The 19,954-nt window shown below is 39.2% G+C and overlaps 1 protein-coding gene across 1 annotated transcript; it reads right to left on the bottom strand.

The window, feature by feature from the left end:
- Window positions 1-823: 823 nt before the first annotated feature.
- LOC308621317 (endonuclease V-like) lies at window positions 824-16,359 on the bottom strand (the record flags this gene model as incomplete). Its single annotated transcript, XM_081241754.1, has 3 exons — window positions 824-1,198; window positions 1,334-1,549; window positions 16,066-16,359. The coding sequence occupies 3 exons, from the start codon at window positions 16,357-16,359 to the stop codon at window positions 824-826; spliced, it is 885 nt and encodes a 294-aa protein (XP_081097880.1).
- Between the last annotated feature and the right edge of the window lie 3,595 nt (window positions 16,360-19,954).

Raw genomic sequence — 19,954 nt, 5'->3', positions numbered from 1 at the left:
CTCCTGAGGTTTCAGTCAGATGACAGCCAGGGCTGGGGGCATCTAAAGGCTTGAGCAGGGCTGGAGGCTGTCCAAGATGACTTCCTCACATGGTGACTGGCAGGTGGGCTCAGTTCTCTGCCATGTGGACTTCACAGAGCAGTTTACAGCACAGCAGCTGACTTCTCTCAAAGTGAATGATGAGGGGGGAGAAAGAAGGAGGGGGCACCATCCAGACAAAATTCCCTATGTGTTTTAGGCCTAGTATCAGAAGTGACACACCCTCACATACCCACACCTCCATTGGTCATACAGATGGACCAGGTTCAGTGTGGCCATAGGGCTACACCAGCCCTAGGAGGCCATCTTGGAAGCTGGCTACCACAGGCTCTGAGAAAAAAATAAATTCAAGATGGCCTGACGCTTTTAATGTACCAATTTATATTTCCATTGCAGGGTTTGGTAATAAGGAATGGATACAGAGAAAATAAACCAAACCCAAAACATGAGGCAGTTATCAAGTGCAGGAAAAATAAGAGGTTGTACAAAAAAGGAGAGGTAATCACATTACATTACTCAGCTATGAGTAGTATGTGCAAAAAAAGAATAACGCAGACATTGAATTCTGATTCAATGAAAATGAGAAGATGGGTGGAAGGAAAGTGTATAAGAGGCTGTGTGAGAGGGAACAAACTCTCAAGCCCCATGATAGAAAGTCAATGGATAATTTCTAAATCTGCGGGCTCTTCTGAGAGTCCCTGGGGGCACGGCTTTGGCCTCTGTGCTTTCTTGCTCCTTTCGGCCGCAAGGCAGGGGCCCCTTGGACTCCCAGGGTCCTGCGGATCTAGTCTGGGGAGCAGATGTCAGCCTGGTGCAGGGGCTCCAGGATCTGAAACTTGCAGCAGCCATGGGTCAGGCGCACGGCTGCCTCCAGGCTCATTTTGTGCCCCACAGAGACATAGAGGGGTTTGGTGCTGTGGTCGTGGCTCTTCAGCGCCATGCCCAGGATGGTCCTGGAACCTCCCATCAGAGGAAATGAATCTCCTCCAGCCTTTAGGAGCCGTATCGTCTCCTTGTGCAGAGCGTTGTTCTCCAGCCCGTCCACCTGCAGGAGTTTCTTGGCCACCCCGATGCTGGACAGGTATGTGAGGACACCAAGGTGGCAGGCCACCCCAAAGCCTCGGTGGTGGAGCACCCCATTTCCATCCACAAAAAGGACCTGGGGCATGAGGCGGGACTCCTTCTGCTGCAGGCACTGTACCACGTCCACCAGGAAGGGCACCTCTTGGAAGGCCAGGAAGCCTGACACATAGGGGTCTGTCAGGCTCACCATGCGACAGTTCTCATACATCACCTCAAGCTCAGGGTAGCTGAGCACCACCAGGGAGGCACAGGTGCTGACACCGTCGCCCTTCACAAAGGACACGTCCACGCCCTGGACCCTCTGCAGGCCCGAAAAGGCGGGGTCCCATTGCCACGCCTCCGTGTCCCAGTCCACGACAAGGGTCTTCAACAGGGCTTGCTCCCGTTTCCAGAGAGACAGTGTTTCCTCTGGCAGCCTCCCAGCTGCCTTTCAGGCCGTGGCGCGGCCCTCCATCATTATGTTTTAATACCAGCAAAGGGTGATGAGGCTCTTCCACTGCCTGGTTTTCCCTAACTCATTAAAGCATGGAACTATCAGAAGTCAAAATGCAGAGAAACACCAACATGGAGTCCCCACATGTGCTGGTAAATGTTGTTGCTTCAAAGCAGAATTAAGTTTAGGGAACTTGTATAGAAAGAAGGTCAGAAACTGAGTTTTTTTCTTTTATGTTTGTTGGTGTGTGTGTGTGTGTGTGTGTGTGTGTGTGTGTGTGTGTGTGTGTAAAGGACATAGTTTCTGCAATAAGTCCAACATTATGCTGGAAATTTAAATGTTTTATTTCCTAATTGTCATAATAGCTCTGCTGGGTAGTAATTATTGTGTTACCCCATTATACAGTGTAGGAACCTGAAGCTTGAGTAACTTGCCCAAGGTCATATAGCAAGGAAGGTCACAAGGCAAAGAAAGATCTTGAACCTCCAAAGTTCATGATGTTTCCATTATACCATGCTTATAAAGAAACATGGAAAGAAATTAATACATAAAAGAAAGATATTAAATATTAAAACTCCCATGACAATTTTTTCCTTTGCAATCTCAGAATTATCCAGTAGGCTGTACCCCTGAATCAGTTTTCTACCGAAACCCCAAGCCATTAAACAGTGATTTTCTTAAGTGCTTCAGGGTTTTTTTTTTTTTTTTTTTTAATTTTATTTAGTTTTGGCTGTGTTGGGTCTTTGTCGCTGCGTGCGGGCTTTCTCTAGTTGCGGCTAGCCGGAGCTACTCTTCTTTGTGGCGTGCAGGCTTCTCATTGCGGTGGCTTCTCTTGTTGTGGAGCAGGGGCTCTAGGCACATGGGCTTCAGTAGTTGCAGCACACTGGCTCAGTAGTTGTGGCTCGCGGGCTCTAGAGCGCAGGCTCAGTAGTTGTGGCGCGTGGGCTTAGTTGCTCTGCGACATGTGGGGTCTTCCCAGACCAGGGCTCAAACCCGTGTCCCCTGCGTTGGCAGGCGGATTCTTAACCACTGCACCACCAGGGAAGTCCCCAGTTGTTTTTTTTATATATAAATTATTTTAAATGAAGTCTGTAACAATAATTTACAAATTTTTATATGTACACCTGAAAGTCAAAAGAAAATATTGTTTTTCATGCATTGGTTTTAGGTCCTTAACTGATATTTTAGATTAAAATAGTACCCTATTAAAATTGTTTGTGAAAATTACTGATGCTTCCACAGCTAGGGACAAAGGTTTATTTTATTCCACCCCTGTGAAAGCCAAGCCCTTTTATCACAGGCTGCCATACAGGCTTAGCTTGATTTGCAGAATTGTGATAAGTTTATCAGTATGGCTCCAAATGTAGCCAAGGCACAGTTATTTTAGAATCACGTAAGACTGTGGTTCTCAAAACATGGTCCCCAACCAGCAGCATCAGCATCACCTGGGATCTTGTTAGGTAAACTCTCAGGCCCCACTCCAGACCTGTGAATCAGAAACTCTAGATTCTGAGGTCCAGAAATCTGTATTTTAACAAGCCCTCAGAGTGATTCTGATACACACTAAAGTCTGAGGACCACCAAACTAGGATAGTTATTGAAAGTAGAGATTTCTGCTTCTCACCCAGACTGAATCAGAATTTCTGGGGTCTAGAAATTTATATTTTAAAACAAATATACTAGTGATTCTTAGACACAAAAAAGTTTGAGAACCACACTGGTCCATGTGGTGTGATTTGAGAGAACAAGAAAGGATCCTTCCCTTAACATCTCTCTCCACTTATTGATCAAAAGTTAATTACTTTGTAGAATTAAGCAAGGATATCTTCATTAGTTTCTAAATTCATTAAGTCATAAATATTTTAGAGTGAATTTATGTTATTATCTTAATGGGAGAACTAGGAGAGTGGGCAATTAAAAGGGAGGATGTTACAAAGAGAGGCTACAAAAGCATAACTTGAATACTTTGCCTTATAGTCACCTAAGATCTGAATTCAGATACAGTACCTCATATTTTTCATTAGGGGGATGTCAGTTTCTGTGTAACATCTTCAGCATCACATCCTTTGGCCAATTCCCACCCCCGAAAAAGAGAACCTAAGTCTACTTGGCAGTAATCAAGCAATACTTATATTCTGAGTATAGGTAATAATGTATTGTGGTGTTTATTTGGTGTGGGGGTTTTTTGTTTTTTAGTGTAAATAGAACCTATATATTCAAGGGCAAAAAAACCAAAACATAAGCACATAGGGAAATTAATCTCATTTACTTTGTAATATCACTTAAACTCTTTTCAAACAGTATATACTCAGCCAACTGACCAGACTAGGTTCTATTTGACTTCCTGTTGCTTCAAAACAAATACAGATACAACATGGATGATCCTCAAAAACATTACATGTGAGAGAATGCAGACACAAAAGGACACATGTTGTATGGTTCCGTTTATGTGAAATATCCAGAATAGGCAAATCCATAGAGATGGCAGATTAGCCATTGTCAGGGGCTAGGGGAGGGGGTAATGTGGAGTGACTGCTTTTTGAGCAGGGGTGATGAAAATGTTCTAGAACTAGATCGGTAGTAATGGTTGCACAACATTGTGAAAGCACTAAATTGTACACTTTAAAATGACAAATTTTATGTTATGTGTGTTTTCCACAATAAGAAACAAATACATACACAAAATAAAATCTTCCCTCAAAGGATGAAGATTGATAGTACTCAGGATATAGAAAAAGATGAGCCGTTGGAGTAGAAGGGAATTCTAATAATATACGCCAAAGTGTTTTAAGCAGTGACAGTAAATTTGGGAAGAGTCAGGTTACAATGTTAAAAGCCAGCTCTCACTTAGATATATCCTTTGGCTTGCCAAAATCTAAAGTAAAAGCAAACAAAGCTAAAAATCCCTTAAAATCTCCCCACAAACAGCTACAGCACAGCATATGTTGATATAATTGTGATTAACACATTCATAGGCCAATCAGAGTCCCAAGAGGTCTTCTTACTGGGTGGGGCTTCCTAGGCAGCAGCCCACAACTGGTTTCTCACGTATCTCCACGGAAGGACATGGAGTGGGTTTCATGACTTATCCCTACCCTGACCCCTTTGCCACCAAGCCCCCAGGGCAAATATGGTCCCTCCTATGAAGAAATGTAAGAATGAAATCTTACACTGGCATTAATATAATGCCTATCAGTGTCTATGTAACTAAAAATAAAGGCTATTCTCACTTTAATTTACTCCTTCAGAGAACTCAGAGATATTTACAGCTGTGACCTCAATTCTTGCCCTTTTCTATTCTCCCTCCTACTGTCTAGAAATCAAATTGCCCTCCTAAAAATTCATCATGTCCCATCAGGTTTAGATTAAAAACTTTGTGTCTGAACGCTTCAACTGAAAAACTGGAGAAGGTTGTGAACTGCTTTGGAATGAGACAAAATGGTGTCTGCTGTGCCTTCTGAAGAAGGGCTGCTCTTTGTGTGGGCGATTTTGTGAAATTCTGTGTCACCCACGCTACCCATTACAATGCTCAAAACATTCACATATCTGATGCAGAGGAAATGTAGCTGGTGCTGTATTTATTCCTGTTACCTCCTGTCTTGAAGCAAAATGCCAGTGCTTCATGCAGCCCGGAGTGGTAAACATCAGCTGGGAAGAAGGCTTTATTTAGGGAATTTATCACAAAATGAATTTCTGAAGACCAATATTAAGAAAGTGGAAGCACTGTTTACAAAGTATACCATTGGTGAAAATGGATATTTTTAATGGTGAATTTCTGATGCATTCATGAGCAGCATCACTTCTATTGTGGTCTCCTATATTTGTAAATGATACACAGATTACTCCACTTTGGATGCCCACCAACTGTGTGCATTCATAAAACAGATTTTTGTGCTGTTAAGGAGACATAATACAGGCTGAGGATTTGATACAGTGCTAATAAAATTAAATTTTTAAAAAGACCTGCCAGATGGGTAAGATGTTTGCCCTATATTAGTGACTATCATTTTGATGTGAAATCCACTTTAATGAACACCTGACAAAGAAACCTTTTAAAGGAATGATTATCTTTGACATGAATATATTCAGCTACTGTTTATACAATGAAATCTTAACTAGCTGGTAAAAATGGCACAATATTACGATGAGTATAGATAACACTATATAAAGAAAATGTAAAGGCTGCCTGAAGAGTTAATGACTAATTCTCTTGTCTGAGCTGGTGCTTCAGTGACGATTTGCTCTGAGAAAAGCTTATGTTTATGGTATTTTGGGTGCAGTCTGTACATTTGAATTATACCTAGGGCCTCATCAATGCTGTGTATAAATTACAGAAATTACCAAAGCAAGAAAGCTTTATGTTTGCATTCTATTTTCAAATACAAGGTAAGATAATTATAATTTATTACCCAGTAACTGTATTTTATGTCTTAAAATTGAAAAATAAGGTATAAAATGGAAAGTATTTGAGTATGAAGGTAATGATACTTAAAAATGTTGACCTCATTGCATTTTTCACCTTTAGATGACATGCTAAAGCAAAGGTAAATGACTATTTTATTACATAGTGCTCTAATTATGTTCAGAGGGAAGGAATGAAAACTATAAATGGTTATAAAATATAGGCCATAATGACAGGTTAAGTTATTATTAGCCTGAAGAAAAGAAGGCTAAGTTTCGAATTTGTGAGTCCACAACTAAAGAAAAGATATGTAAGCAGGCAATCTATTCATTGTTCTTCATTTCCACAGAAGACAGCAGTTACATTAAATTGGTTAAGTAAAGAACATTCTCAGCAGTGTGGCAAAGAATAACAAAAGAAAATACAAAATACTTCTCCTTGATGATTTTGAACAAAGAGGACATGTACTATAGGTAAAAATTTCCCTAGTGGCTGAGATTTGAATGATATGCTTCTTGCTGATCATGTGATTCTATGGAAACCTATTCTCTAAAATAATGCAATACTGTGTTGTCCCAAGCAGGTGGAAATGTCTTTTGTGTTTAATGTAAATTAAATGGTTTTAGCATTGAACTACACTAATTTAGGAAGTTCCCACTGGTCATCAGTGAAATCCAAATGAGGACTGTGCATTCTCATTGTCTCCCAGTTAATCATAGAGGAGGACATCCGGGAGAAGTTGGGAAATGTAAACAAAAAGATTGAAAAATGGATAAGGACATTAAATAAAACTATTTTAGAACAATGATTTTCAGTCTTGGTTGCAATTATAAACATTTGGGGAAGGTTTTTCAAAAATACCAATGCCTGAGTCCTGCTGGCTTGGGCTACGACCCTGGCATAGGTCTTTTTAGAGCCAGGTATGAAAATCACTGTTTAGGACTTTTAAGGATCTTCAGTGCTCATAAAATCAAGCAAAGTATGATGTAATAAAATCTCAACACCATCTATTGTTTCAGAGTATTTTTTAAACATAAAATACAAATAAATTCTATCAACTGCCCATCTAGCCACAGACCCATGATTGGTATGATTTAGTAGAAGTGTATGATGTAGTACTAAGAAGAAGAGCAATGAATCAGAACAGGTGCAACCTAGCCCTGGCTCCACCATTGGTGGGATGTGTGACTCTGGACAAGTTACTTTTTCACTCTGGACTTTAATTTCTTCATTCATAAAGTGAGGGAACTAAATGGCCTTCAGGTCTCTTCTGGTTTCCTGATTCTCTGGCAATATGTGATGATTGTGCAGCTTTTTGCAGGAATCTGTGCTTAAAACATATTTTCCAGTTTGAAAGTTATAGCAACAGCCTTACAATAGAGGGTATCAAGGTATCTTACTAATTCTATTTCAGTATATTTCTAATAACCAGTTTTTTAAATTGAGGTATTGTTGGTTTATAATATTATATTAGTTTCAGGTGTACAACATAGTGATTCAGAATTTTTATAGGTTATACTCCATTTAAAGTTATTATAAAATATTGGCTATATTCCCTGTGCTGTACAATGTATCCTTTTTCTTATTTATTTTATACATAGTAGTTTGTACCTCTTGAAACCCTACCCTTATCTTGCCCCTCCCCACTTCCCTCTCACCACTGGTAACCACTAGTTTGTACTCTATATCTGTGAGTCTGTTTCTGTTTTGTTATATTCATTCATTTGTTTTATTTTTTAGATTCCACATACAAGTGATAACATACAGTATTTGTCTATCTCTATCTGACTTATTTCACTAGGCATAGTACCCTCCAGGTCCATCCATGTTGTTGCAAATGGCAAACTTTCATTCTTTTTGTATGGCTGAGTAGTATTTCATTCCGTTTTGGGGGTGTGTGTGTGTGTGTATCACATCTTCTTTATCCATTCATCTGTTGATGGATACTTAAGTTGCTTCCATATCCTGGCTATTGTAAATAATGCTGCTATGAACATTGGGGTGCATGTATCTTTTTAAATTGTTTTTGTTTTCTTCGGATATATACCTTGGAATGAAATTGCTGGATCATCTGGTAGTTCTACTTTTAGTGTTTTTGAGGAACTTCTGTACTGTTTTCCATAGGAACTGCACTAATTTGTATTCCTACCAACAGTGTACAAGGGTTCCCTTTTCTCCACATCCTTGCCAACATTTGTTATTTATGGTCTTTTAGACATTCTGACAGGTGTGAGGTGATATCTCATTGTGGTTTTGATTTGCATTTCTCTAGTGATTAGCAGTGTTGAGCATCTTTTCACATGTGTGTTGGCCATCTGTATGTCTTCTTTGGAAAAATGTCTATTCAGGTCTTATGCCCATTTTTTAATAGGGTTGTTTGAGGTTTTTTGATATTGAGTTGTATGAGCTGTTTGTATATTTTGGATATTAACCTCTTATTGGTCATCATTTGCAAATATTTTCTTCCATCCAGTAGGTTGTGTTTTCATTTTGCTGATGGTTTCCTTTGCTGTGCAAAAGCTTTTAAGTTTAATCAGATCCCACTTGTTTATTTTTGCTTTTGTTTCCTTTGCCTTAGGAAACAGATCCAAAAAATATTGCTACAATTTATGTCAAAGAGTGTTCTGCCTATGTTTTCTTCTAGGAGTTTTTTGGTTTCCAGTTTCACAACCAGTTTTAAATGACTATTGACCTAAGTCAACTCATCAAGTTGAAGACAATATTATGACAGACTTTATGCATGTGTAACTCAGCAAATATTTTTTTTTTTTTTTTTTTTTTTTTCTTTTTGCGGTATGTGGGCCTCTCACTGCTGTGGCCTCTCCCGTTGCGGAGCACAGGCTCCGGACGCGCAGGCCCAGCGGCCATGGCTCACGGGCCCAGCCACTCCGCGGCATATGGGATCCTCCCAGACCGGGGCACGAACCCGTATCCCCTGCATCGGCAGGCGGACTCTCAACCACTGCGCCACCAGGGAGGCCCTCAGCAAATATTTTTGAGCACCTATTGTGTTCCAGACACTGTTCTAGAAACTGTGATGATGCAAAGATAATAGAGACACAGTCCTTATTGTCAATAAGTTGATGGTTCTGTAGAAAAGACAAAATGAAGAATGGAGTCCAAGTTTTTTAACCTTTAAAAAGCACATACTTTTCTATCAATATTCCCACAAACAATAGCAATAGCCCTTGGGGAGAATTGTGGGAAATCTGTTCTTTTACTGGATTTGCTTCCCAAATAAGTTCTATAAATCTCCAAGGAACACTTCCATGTTCCACAATCTGTCCCAATGATCACTGACCAATTGACTAGCCATCTTGATCTGGACGTTATAGCTCCATATTCCACAGTTTATTTTTTGATGTCCTGTAAGTGCCTTTTAGTGCTGCTGCTGCTCTTCTTTGCTTCACACTAGATGTGTGCACAAAGTTCTCCCTTAATTCCGCAGAGCACAGCCAAGCCTACTGAAATACTTAACGCTTAACTGAAGGCTTAGGGATAATTCAAGCACAACATAGAAAGTACCTTTTAACTCAGCTGCCATTAAAAGAGACCTGCTACTCTTAGGATCTTCCATCAATATTAAATATAAATAAATTGATATTGTATGTCAGAGACTGTTCCATGTGGCAGGTCACCCCAGGCATCTACACATTGTGGAGTTTCTACACTTACCTCTCCTTTGTCTATTAACTAGGAAGAAGTCTGCCCTCTCCCAGTCCATGCCCAGGCCTACCTCATCTCCCACCCAAGGATGATTGACAGTGGAAACACCCAATTCCTTCATCCTCACCCAGCAGGTACTCTTTAGCCTCAGGGGAATAGACAAGACAATGCCACAGTTTAGAAGACATACTTCAAAGTCTGGGTTATTCAATAAAAAAACCCATGGGTGCATTGCCAAGAGTTCAGCCATGGTAAAGCTGTTCCAAGGCCATCCCAGATCTTCACTCTAACATGACGTTAAGTGAAAGCCCGAAATGGACTGTTCCAAACCAGTCTGTGAGAAAAAAATTCTTTTATAAAAGATATACATATCTCCTGGGTCAGGGGTGGGAGGTGGGTTCAGAGGCAAGATTAAATACTTAGGAAAAAACTTAACATTATCTGTCTCTGTCTCTGCAAGGGTGTATTTATGCTAAAGACAACAGAATGTACAATGATCAGTGGCTTGTTTCACATCTCTGTCTGAAGTACTAGCTTTCAGATTAAAGATGACTTAATATTTTTCTCCAAGAACAATGGTGGTTATTATGTTTATAAAAGTATTCTAGTGATTTTCCTAAAGCAAAAGAATCTGCTTCAAAGGTGAATGATTGTTTCCACTACTAACATGTTTTAAATGATCTTTCCAGTTAAGAAAAAACAAACTTGATTTCATTTTAATACCCTACTATAAGGGTGAGAAAGGCCCCTATTTAGACTGGGGACAGTAGGAGTGAGAACAGAGGAGCCATCCAGGACAGAGAATGACTGAAGAGAGTGCTGAAGTTTGGGTAGGAGCCAATGACCTGAGATAGGGAGTCAGGAGAGCATGATTCAGACAGGTGGAGCAGCATTTGTGAAATCTTAGAGACCAGAGAGGAGGGTGCCTTCAAGAGGAGGTGACATTTTGGGTGCGAGTTCGCAGAGGGGGTGACATTTTAGTTGGGCAGTTTTGACATTTGCACCTATTTCGTGACTCTAAAAGTACCAAGCCATTAAACTTTAATTTTTGAAAATCACTAGGTAATTTGTATTGTAAAGTGTAAAACAGACACTCTCACTCCCTCTCTTATTCAAAGTTGGGAGGGCGGCACTAGGGAGGGATGGTTAGGTTGAAACTACAATGAATTGTTGCAGACTCTATCAAAGACTACGTAGTTTGTAAACTATGTCCAAATGGACATATAAAGTCCTCTTTCCTAAGGTTTTATCATGGAAGATTCTCTGTACCTAATACTGTACCTGTAGGTATTCTATATACTTTTAATGAATGAATGAATGAATCATTATGGGGAGTTTATGAAGGATTTTAATACAGTTCCTTAAATAAGTGTCTCATTTCTAATCCTCCCAACCCCAAATAAGAGATTCAACTACTTTAATGAGATAATCTCACTTACATTATCTCATTTAATCATCATAACAACCCCATGAAGTACATAATGTGATTTTCATTTTATGGATGTAGAAACCTAAGCTCAAGGTAAGTGATCCACGGTCACAGGTTAGAAATGAAAGAAAGTGGGTTTTGAATCCAGGTCTGTTGCTTCTGGTTCATTAATTCAATAAACATCCACTGAAGTATGTCCACAATTTCTCCTATTGAAACCTCAGTCGAAGCAACCCACTGTTGAAACTCTAAGCCACATGAGGGCAAGTACTTAGAAATAGACCCCATTATTGACTAGAACCATTTTGTGAACTATATTAAAACCTCCCAATATCTGTCACAAATAAAGAATTTGGAGGGATTCTGGTTGATCAATTGTATTCTATGCCAAACTGTTCTACTCTGAGATATAAAGAAGGGTTGATTGCCTTTAGTGGCCTCAACCTCTGTAAAGGTTATGATGCCTCCCCGTCTCCTCAACCTCTCAAACATATTTCAAAAAAATGTTTTAATCTGATTTATAAAATCAGTGTAATGTAGTTTATTAAAGTATACTTCTCTCTCCTAATGACAGCTTACATGCTATTTTAACTTTTTGTGGTACCCTAAGCACATACTTAAATTTGCTCTTTGCTTAATCCAGTCTGGGATACCAGATGCATTTGTACATTTTCTTTGGCATTGTGCTCTACTTGTATACTTGTTGATTAATTTGGAAACCAGAGATCAGTTGATAAACTAACCTACTGGATAAAGGCTATAATTTTATTCTCAAGTGGAAAGAGATTATGGTCTCCTGGGCTTCGAAGGGAGTAATACAAGCTATAGAAGCTTCTTTGCTTCTGCTCCAGGTGGGTGGAATGGTTGATGTGGTGTGGTGTGGTATGTAACTTGTGTGCCATAGACATCTTGTTCAAAAATTGTGGCCTGTGTATTTTGGTATAGGAAATTTTGACACTTTTGAACATAAAATGTCTGAAGAGGTTCTTGCTTCCTCCAGTGAACTAGAAATCAACATTTTTGAAATAATGTCCTTGCCATCTTGAAACTTGAGCCTTGTTGGAAGATGGAGGGAATGAAAGTGTCCACAGAACTGAGAAGTCATTGTGAGACCAAAAATTGAGGCAGGCAGCTCCATATAATCAATGGATCAGTTTATCATAGGGTAACTTACTCACAGGGTAGGATCTGGATTGGGTGGACAACAGTCTGGAAGCATTCACAGCTGCACTCCTCACCACTGAAGGGCCATTGGATAATTTTATAGTTAACCTGGGGTATGAAAGTAGGTGCTTGGAAGCAGGACATGCATTCCTAAATCAAGATTTATGAGTGGGTAACTAGTCTCGTGCTCACCAGGAATATGTCAGCAAGGGTTTCCATCATTGTTTTGGGACTAACAGAGCATAGAGGCCACCTGGTCCTAATGATTACTAAACAATACCTGTTAACTGCAAAGCCCTTGACGACAGAGAAGTGATTTACCACACAGTACAGTCCTGGGTAGGGTCAGTGAAAGGACAGGAGGAACTGTAAAACACAAGGTTGTGTCAGTTATGCTAACAGCCATATAAGCCTTCATTAATTATTTTTAAATCAGTGGTGGGAACTGTATAATCTTATAATTGTAACCTACGAATAAAGCTGTCTATACTCTTCTTAAAGAAACATACTACAAGCAATCTGAAATATATAATTAATCAGCAATTAACTAGAAAAATTGTTAGACAACTAATACTCCATTGTATCGATAAAGACAGATAAATCTTGAGTTACAAATTAAGTCTTGTGTTAAATTTCTTTTCTTTCTTGAGGGTAAGGGGAAATCAGAACACAGAAATATTTTAAAATATCAGAATCATTATATTATGGAGGCAAGGAATCCAGATATTTTCCTGACATTGAGCAGTGCAAAATTTGGTTTGAAATATCCTGAACTCTGTGGATGTCCTGGCTCTGCCATTTTCTAATTGTGTGACCTTAGGTAAGTCACTTCTTTAAACTTCAGTTACTTTATCTATAAAACAAGTATAATAATAGTACCTACTTCTAGGGCTCTTTTAAGGGTAAAATAAGAAATGCAGTCAAGTGTATAGCATAATGCTAGAATCTTGGACATTGTGTATGTTCAATAAATTAAATACTATTATAATTATTTTATTAAAAACATTTTACAATTCGTAGCACTAGCTGTTCTAATCAGAACCATCTGTCAAAATTGAGAGTCAAGTGAGATCTGTATTTTCCTCCACAGTACCAGAGGTAACGACCTCCCTCCACAGATTCCCCACACAGCACTTCACTCATACTTAAAGACTAGCATCTGATGTCTATAGTCAGAAATGACTATGGCTAGCTAGAAATGTCTGAGCCTGTCTTTCCCACTAGATTATAAATTCTGAAGGATACGGACCATATATTTTGAATTGAATTTTAATTGCATCCCCAACTGCAATTACACTGCCTGCATATAGTTTAATGACCAGCAAAGATAAAATTTTAGTCAGCAGTCCATCTCTGCAATCTTGAGTTGTACAATGGAACAACTGGGAGGGAACCTCCACCTGACCTGTCTCTAGTCGGGGACCCAGCGCTCTAGGATGAATGCTAATGGGGGTCCTATATGGAGCTGCAGGGTGAGAACCTTCAAAGGGTGGGAAGAGGACCTGGGCTTTGCTGGTCTCCAGGAGGAAAGGAGTAACCAGAACTCCTGATGTTAACATGGTTGCTGGCACCCTGTGTCTTCCTAGGGGCCAGCCACCAGACCCCACTTTGCCCCAGTCACTGTCTGCTCTTGCAAAGAATATTTGTGATGGTATTATGAGACCTGAAGTCCTATTTCTGCTAATAAATCTGCTTCCCTTCTAAACATACATACTCATGCACAGGTACACACACAACCACATGCAACCACATGCACCATCCTCCTCATTCAATGTTAGTCCTGACCTGAACTATAATTGGGCTCTTTATAATACCACTTGAATTGTGTAAAACTCCATGGAAATAAAATTAGAAAAGCCCATCATGTGGTGTGTTTATTGTAATGCATAGGTATATCCATTTTAGAAGTGAGTGGTATTTTACATGGCTTTTTGGTATTACTTGAGGATAATGATTACTTCAGACCTTTTTGCTGATTTCTCCGTAGTGTTCTGGAGAGAAATTTTAGACATAAGTTATATAAAGATCTGAACACAATTCTGTCAATTCAATTCACCATATCTCTTTTGAGCTTCTGTTACAAAGAATTGAACTAGGCAATATTGGGGATACATAAACAAGTAATAGGGCATAGTCCCTCGTCTCTAGAGAGGCCATAATTTAACATCATCACCATTGTCGAAGTGTATTTCTTAATGATTCCATCATACACAGTAAGCTGGATGGGGTATGAAGCTGGTTAAGCAAACGTCAAAGCCTCCTCAAATCCTCTTGAAAAAGAAAATGTATATAAATAAATAAATAATAATATGCAAGTTCCCAAGACTTACTCTTGACAAGCAACACAAACACCAAAAATATTAAATACGTTCAGTTAAAAATTATAGTGAAGCCTAATTTATCCAGTATTATCAAAGAATGAAAATATTTATGTTTTAATTTTTCTGATAATGGAAATGTTATTCCTTTTAAAGCACCAAATCTTTTAAAATATTAACCAATGAAAGGTGTTTTTCTTTCTAAAATGTATGATCTATTTCCCCTGTGTTGTAAAATTATATATCCTGAACTAAATCTAATATTTTCTTAGTGAGACTGGAATATCATTGTGAGCATAGTATGCTGTACTGTAAATAGGGAACTTTTCAGGAACAATATTGAGGTGTGCAGAGCTATTTTTCCATACTAAATGGACTCAGACTATACTTTTTTGGTTCATCTTTTTACTTATTATAAGTATTTTTAAAAATCTTGTTCCCTTAGTGGTTTAACTGTCCCACTAAGTTACTATTGCTCTGCAGTAAACCACCCCAAATTTAGTGGCATAAAAATTATTTTATTATGCTCTCAGATACTGTAGATCCAGAATTAAGAAAGGGTGTGTGGAGACAGTTCTCTGCTCTACCACACCTGGCCCCTGAGCTAGGAAGACTCAGGTGACTAGCAGTGACTTTAATAGAGCTAGGAAGACTCAGGTGACTAGCAGTGACTTTAATAGCTGGAATCTGGAACAGCTGGGACTGGAGGCTCTCTCTCCATGATCACTCACTCACCTGTCTGGCACCTGGGCTGGGACATCTAAAGGCTGGTCTCAGCTGCAACTATTGACTGGAACACCTCTACACATGGCCTCTTAACATGGTTTAAGATTTGCACAGCATGGTGACTGAGTTCTGAGAGGGAAAGCCCCAAAATGGGGCTTCCAGAGGGTGAGAAACAGGTGGAAGCTTCACGGCCTTTCCTCTTGGCCTCAGAAATCATACAGCACCATTCTTTAGCAACAAATGAGTCATGAGTTCAGCCCCAAATTCAAGGAAACAAGATTTAGAGTTTACTTACTAATGGTGCAGTGGCAAGGTTACAGTGCAGGAGAGCATGAGGGATGGGAGAGATTGCTGGGACCATCTTTGAAAAATACAATCTGTCAGCAGCCATTTCTTATGGTTATTGACATATCTCCCCTGTAGGCTTCCCAAACGCTTAAGGTTTCACTTCTAAACTTCTGAAGTGGCAAAACAAACTAGCTTTCCAAAATTGAATGTAAAATCAAATATGCAGTCATTTAGCTGAGGCAGTCATAAGGGTTCTCTTATGAATGAGGTGACTGAGTTTTAATATATGCACCTGATGGTAGCCACTCTGGCTGCCCTGAGGCTTTTCCTCACTGTTTTCCAAATAGTGCAGCCAGTGACAGAGGCCTCAGGAGAAACCAAACCTGCCAACTCCTTGATCTTGGACTTCCAGCCTCCAGAACTGTGTGAGGAAATAAATTTTTATTGTTTAAGCCAGCAGTCCCCAAACTTTTTGGCACCAGGAACCGGTTTCGTGGGAGACAGTTTTTCCACGGACCTGGGGGCGGGGCGGGGGGCAGTTCAGGCGGTATTGGGAGCGATGGGGAGCAGCAGATGAAACTTCGCTCACTCTCCCGCCTGGTGCTGACCTCCTGCTGGTTCCTAACCAGTAATGGTCCTCAGCCCGGAGGTTGGGGACCCCTGGTTTAAGCCATCCAGTTGTTGGATTTCTATATGGCAGCTCCAGATGACTTACACTGAATGACTGACTTCTCAGAGGACGTGGTCCTTGTCCTACTGCTCTACTGCTCCTCTCATCTGTGCTCTTCTTTCTCTGCCCATGTATTCTCATGCTCCTATGCCATTGCTTATGCTATTCCTTCTATGTAGAAGGTTCTTTCCTCTGTGTCTGGGCCTATTAACTCATCTCTCAAGGCTCAACTCAGATGTCATCTTTTCTGTGTTTTACTTAACCATAATCACTACATCTCTGTGCACATACCTTGATTTCATCATTTTTGATATTGAATGATAATTAGCCATATCCGAGCCCCTCCCCCTTGCTATAGAATAAGGTGTTTGAGGGGAGGGACTGCATTCTGGTTCCCCCAGTTTCTTATACAGAGCCTGACATTAGTAGGTGCTCAATACGTTTGTTGATTTAATACATTATACTAGAAACCTATAAAATTTAAGACCTGGACGACACCTTGCTGATGATCTAATCCAGACTCTCATTTTACAAGTGAAGAAAATGCAGTCTGAAAAGGTTATTCAGACAGATATTCTAAAGGAAATTACCATCATGCTTCTAGTTAATATCAAAAAGCATCCTGAAAGGTAATAATTTGGGGGGATGATTGAACAATTGAAAAGGCACGAGCTCATACAGCTGAGAATGGGAATGTGTTCTAGACACTGGGTAGGGCATCCAGGAAGGTTTGGAGACAGAGATGGATGACTGAGCCGATGTGTGCACATTAAAAATTTGTTACTGTGATTTGGAAGGTCTGTTCACAAATCAAAAAAACCTACACATTAAATTTTATTATTATTATTATCTATATCCCCCAATTTTTCCTACCTAGTTTTTGATGAATAGGTTGTAGGAGACACAAGCTATAGCTTTATTTAAACATAAATTCCTTTATTTTCTGAACAAACCATTGAGAATTGTGCTGCATGTATATCCTGGTAAGTGCAGATAAGTTAAAATAATAAAAGCACATTTCCTCTCTTATCTCAGTATTCCCACCCAATTAAACCTTGAGTAAGAGCAAAGATATCAAGCATCACCTTACAGTTTATTTTTCCTGACAAAATTCCAAGGATAGGTGGGGCTACCATTTTTGGTCCCTCATCCATCTTCCCACAGAAATACTTTACATTCAATCCATAGGGGAAAAATGCTAAGAGCTGTGAGAGTATGATTAGTCTCTTGTCTCCTAAAACCTATTGACTATTTGGACTCCAAAAAATAATATGTGAGAAAAACCCATTTGTCTTCTGTTCTTTGAATGGTCTTTATGTCTAAAGAGATAAACAAAACAAAACAAAAAACATAACAAACAGCAGAAAAGGCACAAAAGAAGTCTAAAATTCCATGTTTTCATTATGGAGATGATATTATCAATACATAAACATCACAAGGGGCTGTTGTGAGACTTTAGTCAGGTGACATAGTAATGAGCTTATTTCAATGCGTGGCACTTCCTGTGTGAGTGCTCACAAAGCTGTAAAATGCTTGCTGCAAACATTTGCTAGAAATTCCATGTGGCAGTATCACTTTCCAAGTGGGTGAACTTGTGATAATTACTTAGGTTTATGACCCTCAGTTTTCTTACCTGTTAAGTGGGGGAAATGATGCCTTTCTGTGGCGTGGTTGTGAAGATTGGGTGAAATGATAAAAGAGAAGGGTACACTGCCAGGCACTTCACAAAGGTAGGCTTTTTTTTTTGAATTTTTGAATTTTATTTTATTTTTTTATACAGCAGGTTCTTATTAGTTATTCACTTTATACATATTAGTGTATACATGTCAATCCCAATCTCCCAATTTGTCACACCACCACCACCCCCCGCCACTTTCCCCCCTTGGTGTCCATACATTTGTTCTCTACATCTGTGTCTCAACTTCTGCCCAGCAAACCGGTTCATCTGTACCATTTTTCTAGGTTCCACATATATGCGTTAATATACGATATTTGTTTTTCTCTTTCCGACTTACTTCACTCTGTATGACAGTCTCTAGATTCATCCACGTCTCTACAAATGACCCAATTTCATTCCTTTTTAGGGCTGAGTAATATTCCATTGTATATATGTACCACATCTTCTTTATCCATTCGTCTGTCGATGGGCATTTAGGTTGCTTCCATGACCTGGCTATTGTAAATAGTGCTGCAATGAACACTGGGGTGCATGTGTCTTTTTGAATTATGGTTTTCTCTGGGTATATGCCCAGTAGTGGGATTGCTGGGTCATATGGTAATACTATTTTTAGTTTTTTAAGGAACCTCCATACTGTTCTCCATAGAGGCTGTATCAATTTACATTCCCACCAACAGTGCAAGAGGGTTTCCTTTTCTCCACATCCTCTCCAGCATTTGTTGTTTGTAGATTTTCTGATGATGCCCATTCTAGCTGGTGTGAGATGGTACCTCATTGTAGTTTTGATTTGCATTTCTCTAATAATTAGTGATGTTGAGCAGCTTTTCATGTACTTCTTGGCCATCTGTATGTCTTCTTTGGGGAAATGTCTATTTAGGTCTTCTGCCCATTTTTGGACAGGGTTGTTTGTTTTTTTAATATTGAGCTGCATGAGATATTTATATATTTTGGAAGTTATCCTTTGTCCGTTGATTCATTTGCAAATATTTTTGCCCATTCTGAGGGTTACCTTTTCATCTTGCTTGTAGTTTCCTTTGCTTTGAAGTTTCATTAGGTCCCATTTGTTTATTTTTGTTTTTATTTCCATTACTCTAGGAGGTGGATCAAAAAAGATCTTGCTGTGATTTATGTCAAAGAGTGTTCTTCCTATGTTTTCCTCTAACAGTTTTATAGTGTCCGGTCTTACATTTAGGTCTCTAATCCATTTGAGTTTATTTTTGTGTATGGTGTTAGGGAGTGTTCTAATTTCATTCTTTTACATGTAGCTGTCCAGTTGTCCTAGCACCACGTATTGAAGATACTGTCTTTTCTCCATTGTATATCCTTGCCTCCTTTGTCATAGAGTAGCTGACCATAGGTGTGTGGGTTTATCTCTGGGTTTTCTATCCTGTTCTATTGATGTATATTTCTGTTTTTGTGCCAGTACCATATTGTCTTAATTACTGTAGCTTTGTAGTATAGTCTGAAGTCAGGGAGTCTGATTCCTCCAGCTCCATTTTTTTCCCTCAAGACCACTTTGGCTATTCGGATTCTTTGGTGTCTCCATACAAATTTTAAGATTTTTTTGTTCTAGTTCTGTAAAAACTGCCACTGGTAATTTGATAGGGATTGCATTGAGTCTGTAGATTGCTTTGGGTAGTATAGTCACTTTCACAATGTTGATTCTTCCAATCCAAGAACATGGTATATCTCTCCATCTGTTGGTATCATCTTTAATTTCTTTCAACAGTGTGTCTTATAGTTTTCTGCATACAAGTCTTTTGTCTCCCTAGGTAGGTTTAGTTCTAGGTATTTTATTCTTTTTGCTGCAGTGGTAAATAGGAGTGTTTCCTTAATTTCTCTTTCAGATTTTTCATCATTAGTGTATAAGAATGCAAGAAATTTCTGTGCATTAATTTTGTATCCTGCAACTTTACCAAATTCATTGCTTAGCTCTAGTAGTTTTCTGGTGGCATCTTTAGGATTCTCTATGTATAGTATCATGTCATCTGCAAACAGTTACAGTTTTACTTCTTCTTTTCCAATTTGTATTCCTTTCATTTCTTTTTCTTCTCTGAT

Source organism: Mesoplodon bidens (assembly GCF_964165515.1).
Source record: "Mesoplodon bidens genome assembly, chromosome: 8".
NCBI lineage: Eukaryota > Metazoa > Chordata > Mammalia > Artiodactyla > Ziphiidae > Mesoplodon > Mesoplodon bidens.
This window is presented reverse-complemented; position numbering and strand designations above follow the sequence as displayed.